This window comes from Clavelina lepadiformis, chromosome 3 (assembly GCF_947623445.1).
Source record: "Clavelina lepadiformis chromosome 3, kaClaLepa1.1, whole genome shotgun sequence".
Lineage (NCBI taxonomy): Eukaryota > Metazoa > Chordata > Ascidiacea > Aplousobranchia > Clavelinidae > Clavelina > Clavelina lepadiformis.
Window position 1 is genome coordinate 22,523,359 of NC_135242.1, and position 10,063 is coordinate 22,533,421.

The 10,063-nt window shown below is 37.3% G+C and overlaps 2 protein-coding genes across 4 annotated transcripts; one reads left to right on the forward strand and one right to left on the reverse strand.

Moving 5' to 3' along the window:
- Positions 1-1,109: 1,109 nt before the first annotated feature.
- Positions 1,110-4,034, forward strand: LOC143450272 (UDP-N-acetylglucosamine--dolichyl-phosphate N-acetylglucosaminephosphotransferase-like). Its single transcript, XM_076950749.1, has 5 exons — positions 1,110-1,709; positions 2,017-2,234; positions 2,572-2,803; positions 3,186-3,374; positions 3,567-4,034. The coding sequence occupies exons 1-5, from the start codon at positions 1,441-1,443 to the stop codon at positions 3,871-3,873; spliced, it is 1,215 nt and encodes a 404-aa protein (XP_076806864.1). The 5' UTR covers positions 1,110-1,440; the 3' UTR covers positions 3,874-4,034.
- Positions 4,035-4,460: 426 nt separating this feature from the next.
- On the reverse strand, positions 4,461-9,554 carry LOC143450579 (uncharacterized). Of its 3 annotated transcripts, XM_076951185.1 has the most exons (8): positions 8,754-8,951; positions 8,480-8,550; positions 7,189-7,335; positions 6,563-6,698; positions 6,328-6,405; positions 6,010-6,182; positions 5,542-5,767; positions 4,461-5,170 (listed from the first exon to the last, which is right to left on the reverse strand). In XM_076951185.1, exons 3-8 carry the CDS (start codon positions 7,317-7,319, stop codon positions 4,877-4,879), a joined length of 1,038 nt encoding a protein of 345 aa, XP_076807300.1. In that variant the 5' UTR covers positions 7,320-7,335; positions 8,480-8,550; positions 8,754-8,951; the 3' UTR covers positions 4,461-4,876. The 3 variants fall into 3 exon arrangements, with proteins under 3 accessions (XP_076807300.1, XP_076807299.1, XP_076807298.1); XM_076951184.1 differs by lacking the exons at positions 8,480-8,550; positions 8,754-8,951 and adding an exon at positions 9,396-9,554; XM_076951183.1 differs by lacking the exons at positions 8,480-8,550; positions 8,754-8,951 and adding an exon at positions 7,545-7,846.
- Positions 9,555-10,063: the final 509 nt, after the last annotated feature.

Here is a 10,063-nt window from a genome sequence, read left to right on the forward strand (position 1 = left end):
CGTTGATGCGTGACGATGTTGGGAAAATCTGTAGTTCCTTTTTTTATCAGCAATAGAGTAGCCTACTTGCTGACTTGATGGACTGGTAGTAACCATGTCTGTATGTAGCAGTGTTACACTAAGAAAGTATTAGACCCCGGTAGTTATAAGTATTTTAACTGGCTTTAAACCAGGTGTAGTATTAACTTTTTAGTCACAAGTTTAAGCCTGTCCTTTAATAATAGAATTAAATGCCAAATGCGAAACTTTTGAACTTGCTAGTCTACCCTGTTTGCATAGCCCATAACCACCACAGATGAGTTTGAAGTGATATTTAGTATAAATTGGTATATACAAACACATTTTAAAGACGAAATCCTTTTTAAGGTTTTCTGGAAACAATATTACTAATTTTCACTTGTAGACTAAGTTGGTCAAAATTTGTTTTATAGCCTATTAACATAAAAGTTTGGTCGTTCTGCCTGCACAATGCATTCTTTGGTTTATTTTAAAACTTCATAAGGTCAAATATCCGAATCTGTATTAAACAATGCTGGTTTTATACATTATTTCAATTGCTTACAAAGATATATAAAAATATAATTCTTCATTTTTCGTCATTCCGTATTAGTATATATCTATATATTGCTTCCATCTGGCATCCCATATATCGTATCATACAGTAGTACACCCAACTGTTTGACTGGAAAGTATGGTGGATTTTGATGAGATATAGTGTGTGCAAAGCTACAAGTTTCGGCATGCACTGATGTGTCTATTCTTTGTTTATTTATTATAAATTGGGTTCAAAAAAACAGTTTTTCTTTGTTTATTTATTATAAGTCATCGTTAAGGTGAAAAATTTGGGTGTGCACGTTGATGAATTTCATGAGTGCAGGTGCCACACTTTCCACTAGGTGTAATAAGTTACACAAATGAAATTATTTTTAGAAAACTGAAAATCATGGGAACAGTACCCACAAACAAGTCAGTAAACTGCATGGTTATCCATTATGTTTTATAATCAATTGTTAAGTAGGCCCCTATATAGGTGTAAAGGCTGTGTAGCTATTAATATGATTTAAGTTGAATCTTTTGGCTGTAACTGTTGTTATTGAATGAGTCTAATGTAGTTTGCTTTTTGCTTGTTGTATAGATTTACCAGTATTTTAAGAGCTGTTTTGAACTAACTTGAAGCCCAAATGTGTTCAAAATGAAAGCTGCTTTGATATTTCTCTTTCGACTTGGATACACCATCAGCAGTAACATACTATTAAGCTGCGTCAACACGTGCAAGAGTTTTGTTCTTTTTGGAGTGCTACCAACAGTTTCTTGCCAATTTTTGCTGATGCTGATGGGTTCTGGCAGCTAAATCATTCATTGTATATTTCTTTTCTGACCCTTCAACAATAAAATTGTTGCATGATATTGTACATATTTATATAATAAACTTGTACAGGAATGGTGACAGATTACCCATTAGCCATAGATGTGGCATTATCATGTGTTGGGTTCTGGCTTACAGTTAAGCTAATCCCCTCCTTTGCGGGTAATTTTATCTCTGCAAACTTATATGGCCGAGATATGAGTAAAATCAGCAATAAAAAGGTTCCCGAGGCACTGGGGGTTGTATGCGGGGCAACGTTTTTAGTTTGTATGTTCTTCTTCATCCCTGTTCCATTTGTCAGCCAGCGCTCAGATGGGACAAACCTCCTTGATTTTGATCACAGGTAACTTCTTTTTTATAAAAAATTGCTTCTAATGGATCTGTACATAAATGTTATGATTGCTCTTTCCAAGGAATGTTACGCATACATGGTGATATCGTTATGCAATGTTTAATCAATGATGTCGTGATAGCTTAAAGCTTAAAAGTATATTATTAGATTTTAAAGGGAATCTGTGAATGTTTAGTTAATGCATAAAAATGTCCTTCATTGCACTCAACATGGCCTAATTGTTAATCTTATTGGTTTTAAAAAAGTAAGTTGGTGTATTTTTGATGCAATATTTCCTAACTTTAACCATCTTACTTAGGGAATTTATTCAGTTTATTGGTGCACTTCTGTCTATTTGCTGTATGGTGTTCCTTGGATTCGCAGATGACGTTCTCAACTTAAAATGGCGACATAAACTAACCCTGCCCACTGTTGCCTCCCTACCCCTTTTGATGGTCTATTATACCAACATAGGGAACACAACCATCATTGTCCCAAAGCCTTTAAGAGATTTAATTGGTTTCGACCTGAACTTAGGTAGGTCTAAACATAGAGTTTCTGCTTAAATATCCTGTTTGGTAACCTATTTCTTGAATAGGCCTAGCGGTTTTTGCAACTAATTACAAGGCTGTTATAATAGGGAATGCATTTTTATATCAAGAACAGAAGACTATGTTGTGCTTATATGTTTAATGTTTTTCTTTATTGACTTGCCAATTAAAAATTAACATGACAAAAAAGTCCCAGCACTCAATTCAACAACTCTTTAAAAAACTTTCGATCAATGCGCTCACACTTTGGGGGCTTGTAAAACAGACACGTTTAGACTTAAGTATGGATGAAGATAAGCATGTATCATTCTAATTGTTTTTAGGTCTTTTGTATTACCTGTATATGGGCATGCTGGCAGTGTTTTGTACCAATGCCATCAACATCTTATCAGGGATTAACGGATTAGAAGCTGGACAGTCGGTCGTGATATGTTTGTCGATTATTGCTCATAATCTCATTGAACTGAATGGGCCAGTTTCATCCTATCACAAGTTTTCCCTCTACTTTATGCTTCCTTTCCTAGGCACTGCGCTGGGCCTTTTATACCACAATTGGTAAGTTATTGCTTCGTGCTTCTTGAACAGCAGCTTTAGAGCTTAGATATAGCATAAAGACTGACGCTTCCTGTTTCCTCTGTCACATTGTATTATCTCAAACCCCAGTCTTTACTGCTTACTGTAAATTTATCGCTGAATTTGATATTTAGATTATCAATTCTAGATCATTATGCAAACAGAGTTGGTAAAAGCAACAAATACTACATTATTGGGGTTATTAACTATATTTTTTCCAATGGAAACAGTTCCCAGTAAATTGTATTGTGATCGGGAATCAGCTTCGTTTTTGGCCTTACCATTTGCACACATTAATCATATCGTCAATTATATACTGAGTAGACACAACAACCTAACTTAACTGATTCACTAAAACTTCCAGGTATCCATCTGATGTGTTTGTTGGAGATACGTTTTGTTATTTTGCTGGCATGACTTTTGCGGTTGTCGGTATCCTCGGGCACTTCAGTAAGATGCTCATCTTGTTTTTCATCCCGCAAACTGTAAATTTTCTCTACTCAGTTCCACAACTGTTCAGGTTTATCCCATGCCCGAGACATAGACTTCCCAAGTAAGTAATCTGCTTAAGCCACTTCTAAACTTAATTTGGTTTTGTAGAATGATTGCCTACAGACATGTTGTACTTTGCTGAGCTATACATTCAGTGCTCCGCTTTCAATGAGGTTGCATATACTGTACATAGGCTTATTCATTTTTTCAAATGTGAGGTAAGTGCTTTTAATACTCACTGCCTCTTTTAAAGATTCAACCCTAAAACTGGCTTAGTGGGAATGAGCAAAGCACGATTCAAATCTTCCGAGACCAAATTCCCTGGTTTACTCATCCTCTGGCTGGCGGAAAAGCTTGGTCTTGTATATGTGGAGCAAAATCTGGGCGAGGATGAAGAATACATTGAGTGCAACAATCTCACCCTCATCAACTTCCTGCTGAAGATCTTCGGTCCGATGCACGAAAGGAATCTAACTCTTCTGCTTCTCAGTATTCAGATCTTCTGTTCCGGATTCGCGTTTTTCATCCGTTATTACGTCAGTACCATCTTCTACGATTGAGATCAGTATCGGAGAGGGTGCGATCTTTATTTTTATCGCCCGTGCTGCTTCTCTAACCACTTGGGAGTTTACACGGCATAAGTTGTGGCATTGTTATTGTAATTCGTGCACTTTCTGTTGTAGAATCAATACCGAGCAACCAAATAAAATATCGAAGCACATGCTTGCCTTTTTGCCTTGTCTAGTGTATTTCGTCATTTTAGGAACAAACACAGGCGCAGTGTGGTGACGAATAACGATCTTACCCGGCTATGCGATCGACTAATAAGAACTTCGTTAGCCTTCACCTGAAATCGTATAGGCTACATAGATAAAAGACTTGTTGATAGAATATTTTGTAATCTATCTACCGTTAGCTGGCGCTTGGAGGCCCTAATTATCTTGCTCATAACAAAGTTGAAATTTGATTCACTTCCGCTTTAGAAGAAATTTGTGACCCCATATGAATTTAAAACTTTTTTAACTCCCGCAATTTTGCGAAATATATCCCTGAGGGCTTGTCTAAAGAGATCAAGACTATTTGAATGGATTTCTGCAGCATCGTTAGAAGATGCGACATTGTGTTATGTTTTTGTTGTTTTATTACAGTAAATGTGATCGACTCTACAAGAAAGGCAGAAGTGCAAACGCGTTATTCAAACAAACAGCAAGTTTATCTACACAACATATGAGCATAATGATGATACAAATATAAAGGCTGGTGTGCAAAAGGGAGGGAGTTGTTTTTTATTTTGTGTTGGGCTGCAGCCAAATATTAATCAATTTTGCTTTTATTTTTTTATTGTGCTGCAGCCTATGCGATATAGCAGGTGCGAAATTAAGTTTTTTACATCAGGTTTTTGTGATAAAATGCAAACAAAATGGAGGTTGGCTAAAAGGCTTAAAAATTCCGAAACTATTTATTTTTATACAAGGTGCCGAAACAATGACCAAAAATTTAAAGTCATGTATGAGTGGAAATACTGCTTGGAGACTGAGACGACGAATGGTGTGTGTCTTCAGCTTAATCTTCTTCATCGTCGTCCTGACCGTCAGCGGGCGCATCTTCCCCTCTATCCCCGACCTTGCCGGCGAGAAGACTCTGTTGGACGTTGACTAGCATCTTCATCTCATCTTCGCGCGCGTGCAGCTCCAGGTTCTCCCGGACAACTTTTCTGTTCTCGCTGAGGAGAGTCTCGTTCGTTGTCCGGAAGCGATCGTTCTCCGACCTCAAGGAGCTGTTGTTGTCTCGGAGTTTAAGATTCTCGCATCTCAGCTCCTGGTTTTCATCCCGGAGCGCTTGGTTCTCTCCTCGCACCTGCATATGACGTCAGAATGATTGTGTATGACGTATATATGATAAACAGTGGTTTATAGTAAACTTATCATAGTTATATTTTTTCTACACTCGCTAGATTTAGATTTAGCTTCTTCTTGGCTTTGGTTCGTTTGATTTTCAGCTATTATGCAAGAAAGATTTTAAACCCTAAAACGAATCTACCAAGGTGTAATGACTTAAATGGTCCTCATTGAACTTTACAAAGAAAATATAGTTTATAGGCCACTACAGCTTGCTTGACGAATTAACGGCAGTGTCAAGTAGCAATACTCAGTTAACATGTTCAAGTAACAGTAAAGAAAAAAAGTCTATAGGATCAAGGATCATTTACAAAAGAGCCATGACCTCACCTTCATATTTTCGTTTCTCATGTCTCCTGCCTCATCCCGAAGTTTGATGTTGTCGGTTCGAACCTTCTGGTTTTCAGTCCTGAGAGCTCCGTTCTCGTTCCTCAGGTCCTGATTCTCGACTCTGAGTTTCTTGTTTTCGTCGCGAAGTTTCGCGTTTTCACTTCTCACCTGTTCGTTTTCATCGCGCGTTTTCAAACTGTCGTTGCGAACATCGATGCTGTCGCGTCTGTGGAGGTCAATACGCGATCAGCTTATGATAAAGTTGTTACATAATCAACTTCTTCAAGTTACGCTTAGAAAACTTTTAAGTTATGTGAACCCAGAAGGACCAGAACTACTGTATACACGACACCATTTCGTAACAGGCTTACACGTTTCCTAATACATTAGATATTATTAAAACCAGTTTGTGTTTGTTTGTGTTATTAGTTGTATTGATTTGTAGTTGGCTGTCTGAAGAACACCAACCTGACAATTTCTCCGTCTGAGCGAATCTTGCTCATTTCTTCCCTTAGTTTAGCATTCTCTGCCGCCTGTGACGCATTTTCATCCTTCAGGCGCTTAACATCCCGTTCCATATCCAGGATCATTGACAGGTTATCATCTTTGTCGGCCTGAAGAACTTGGATCTTCCTCAGCATCTGTAGCAAAGAGAGTAACAATATCAATAACAAAGCAACAACAGTGTCCACATAATTGTCTTGCTTGTCACGTAAAGCTTATCGCTTTGTCTGTAAAATACTTCATAATGTAAAATTATTACGCTATAAAGATTGCCATCCTTACGTCCATTCGCTCCTCTTCTCCGTCCAAATACCTCCTGATGTAATCGATCGCAACTTCCTTTGCGATGCGGCGCGACCTCTGGAGAAAAAAGTTTCCGTGAGGTCTTAAAATTTAAGAAAAAATCACAGCACATGAACACAAGTAGCTGCACCCGCTTTCAACCTGTTTAAACTGTTTTGTCACAATTGATGCATTATGACTCATCGCTAATCATTGAAACGTTTCAGTCACTTACAGGAGGACTGTGAATACCCGAATCCATCTCTTCTTTGATAACGCGTCTGTTCCACTCCATCTTGGCAGCGGTGCTGTACTGGAGCTGCTTGATCTTGTCCGGGTCGGTCAAAAATAACATGACGTCATCATCGTTTCTGAATATTTGGTAACATTTTGATTAGTTTGAATCGTTGTTATTATTTCAAAAGAAAAATGGCTAACTGGTCTTAGTGGCCTGTCTTGTCACTTGTAATTCAGAGCATTTCTTTATAAATACTTCATCTTCATTAAAAACATAATTTTATGCTTTTTTGAACTTTTTCAAATTTCCCGCCAAAATTTTTTTGGTACTGAATAATTCATACAGAAAATATGCCCTACAATTCACCTTGTTCACTCAGGCGTGGCCTATTTACGCAGCTCATTGTTGTTAACTGAATGGCGAAAGATCAAAGAAGATGAAGGCTTTCGTCATAACGTTATAATAGCCAATTGTCATTTGCGCAAACAATATAATTACTATTTCGTCACCTTAACTCACATGATACAGACATCACCGATTTTTCATTCATTTTTTCCAGAAATAATAATTATCTTAATTCTCAGTGAATAAATTGTAAAATCTGTAAAACAAAACCACCTCACCTGTATTGGATGCGAAGTACACTGAGAATGTCAGTTAGCGCGGTTTCCCAGCTCTGATGAGTTATGGGGCTCGTGGCGTGGTAGGTTGTAAGTGCTGATGACGTCATACCTCTTGGACTGAGCTTGCTCATAATAGGTTGATATTCCCTGCAAAAGCGAGAGGGTTAGAACAAAAAATTACGAAATTTTTTCATAAAATCGACTCCAAGTCCCCCTCGCAAAATCACCCAAGCAATGTGGGGCATAGCTCGGTTGACGTTTGTGCTTCATTTAAAAAGCGTCTCTTAGCTTTTCATCTAAAACTTTTAACTGTCTTTTACTGTTCTGAAACGCGTATAAGTTGCGTCATCGCTTACGTCAGACTTTTTGCAGGCGAGCTTGTCAGGGATGCACTTCCGTTCCAGTGGATCGAATCGCTCAGTAAAGACTTGCTCATTGTCGCAAAGTAGCCTCAAAATGAAAGCTCAAAACCGAATTTATTGAAATTGTAAAAATATTGCATAGTTCTTTCCCGAAACACCAGAATAACAACGCCGTTGCTTGATTCCTTGAAAAGGCTTCTGCAGCAATACGACGTCAGCAAAGCGCCAGGATTACTACACAGGCTTATACCATTGCCCTTGTCCCACTCACAATGGCTGCCCTCGCGTTCTTTCCATCGCTTTTGCTTTCAAAAAAAGAGGAATAATTCGGGTGTTTTAGGCTCAAGTATTTTCGACACAAAACCACTTAAGACCGCAACGCGATTTGCCAGCCCTTATAATTACTCTACTATTGTATGACTGTGTCATACACGATCATTTAATACATTGAATGAGCAGTGAAGCTCTAATGAGTTTTCGAGAGTCCTGTACCTTCACGATGATAAACTGTGCCTCTGTAACTGTCTGAATTATTTCATTTTCGTCGTACTCTTAATGTAGCGAATTTCTTTTACATTCTAATTCTGCAACTTGGTTTATAAATGCGGAAACCTTCAGTACCTGGAACTTCACTAATTTAAATTAAACCAAAAACTAAATTTTAACCTTGTTTTTCGAAATGGTAACATGCATATTTCCGCTAAAAAGAATATTACCTGAGTAGTTAGATCAAAGTATTTTCGTATTCAAGCCATTTATAATTGTAGAAGAAGATCGCTACAAAGTTAGTTACAACTAAACCGTGTAGAACAAGAAGCGTTCGACAACGACAGGACCAAGGTAGTAATACTTTTAATCCAAATCTCAAGTACCAAGCACTCATGTTTGAAGAACGTATAAACAAGAGGTTTTGATGGGAGCACAAATACCTTTCAAATTTGTCTCGTGGTATAACCTGGACCGTTGTACTTGTCACTTGCGGGAGACCGGTGCTGTCAATCTAGCGGTGCGTGGAAATAATGATTAAATTCAAAAGCAAACCCAATATAATTTAAGAAATCAAATTATAGCGGTTCCACAAGAGATTTTTAAATATTTTAAAATATTTGTTAAACACTTTTGAAACCATTTAAAGTCCTCTACAGCTATCGGATTTAGGCCGTCATCAATAGTTTTACTGAAAGAAAATTTTGACATGTTTACCGAAGATGAGTTATTATCCTCGATACTTTGTTTCAGAACTTGCCACGCAGCAAAAATCAAGATAAAAATATTGGCAGAATAATCTTAAACGGGCTATTTAAATAGCAACAATCTTTCGATTGTAAAACAACTAAAAAATTTGCAAAATCACTTCAAATAAAAACAGAACCAAATCTTTGGATCTATAACTCTGATTCTCCGCTAGATTCTAGATCGCTTTTCCTGAGACGCTGTTACTTGTATAGCTGTGCTGTTTGTATTGCAAACTAAAGGAACCAAAACAACCAAATTTTCTAAACATTAGAAGCACAATGCTCGAACACCGGTCCCCGATTTAAATGTCTATTGAACAACCATAAAGGCAAGTAACAACAGTAACTAACAATTCTAAACAAAGTAAGCTTTTACGGATTATTTGAAATATTTTAAAAAGGATAAAGCGATCAACAAAGACTAATAGCCCTATAATCTGTTTCAGTTATAGCCTATTGTTTGTTATCTTTAATGAGATGCCGACCTGTAGGGTTAAGTAAATAAAACAAATTCACTTAGACAGAATATCAAAGAATATTAAGCTATTTAGACCTTAACTATTATCGAGAGCTTTTCACATTTATCTTTGTCAATATTATTTTAACTTACCTTTGATTTTAACCTGTGTTGGCTTCGACAACAGTTAAAGCTTGTTATATCACACTCATTAAATTATCAGCCGCTTTCCAAATGTTTGTTGGTGTCGCCTGTGTTGTAATTTGCGAAGATCTCCGATCGTAGTGTAGCGTACTTGGGTGGGAGCCTGGTAGCGTCACCAAGCTGATTTAGTCTTGTTTATAGCATTGTGTCTAGTTCTCTGATTACATCCAATATATCGGTGTAATAAGGCGCTATTAAATGCTATGAACAACAAGAGAAAGACAACAAAGGAATTCATGAACAGTTTAAAAGTCCATTAAAACGGGCCGCGATTAAAGAACGAAAGACAATCGTCGTCGTGGTTACAGCGTTCTTTCCGACAAAGCCAGTTGAAGAAATGTTGGTGGCAAAATTTTGCTCGATGTGTAAAAGGTGAAATTCCATTGTTGCAAAATATTTTGGAATTTCAGAAAGGTCAAATTAGTCTTCACTCTTATTCGATACAAGTTGTGGTTGCTTTCGTCTTCAAACAATGTGAATTTATTTACAACACCATTTATTTAATGAAATACGGAGCGATGTATGAAAGAAACATTCTAAATCGCTTCAAATCGTAAAAGAACTTATTTTGCACACGCCGTGTTTATTTCAAACACGTCACTACGTTGTGATAAAAT

Coding starts and splice junctions, on each gene's coding strand:
- LOC143450272 (XM_076950749.1), top strand. CDS start 1,441: ATGGTGACAGATTACCCATTAGCCATAGATGTGGCATTATCATGTGTT. Junction 2,804..3,185: donor GGCCTTTTATACCACAATTG/GTAAGTTATTGC, acceptor TAAAACTTCCAG/GTATCCATCTGATGTGTTTG. Junction 3,375..3,566: donor CCGAGACATAGACTTCCCAA/GTAAGTAATCTG, acceptor CCTCTTTTAAAG/ATTCAACCCTAAAACTGGCT.
- LOC143450579 (XM_076951183.1), bottom strand. CDS start 7,624: ATGAGCAAGTCTTTACTGAGCGATTCGATCCACTGGAACGGAAGTGCA. Junction 6,406..6,562: donor CGGGTATTCACAGTCCTCCT/GTAAGTGACTGA, acceptor TTTTTTCTCCAG/AGGTCGCGCCGCATCGCAAA. Junction 5,171..5,541: donor TGAGAAACGAAAATATGAAG/GTGAGGTCATGG, acceptor CGTCATATGCAG/GTGCGAGGAGAGAACCAAGC.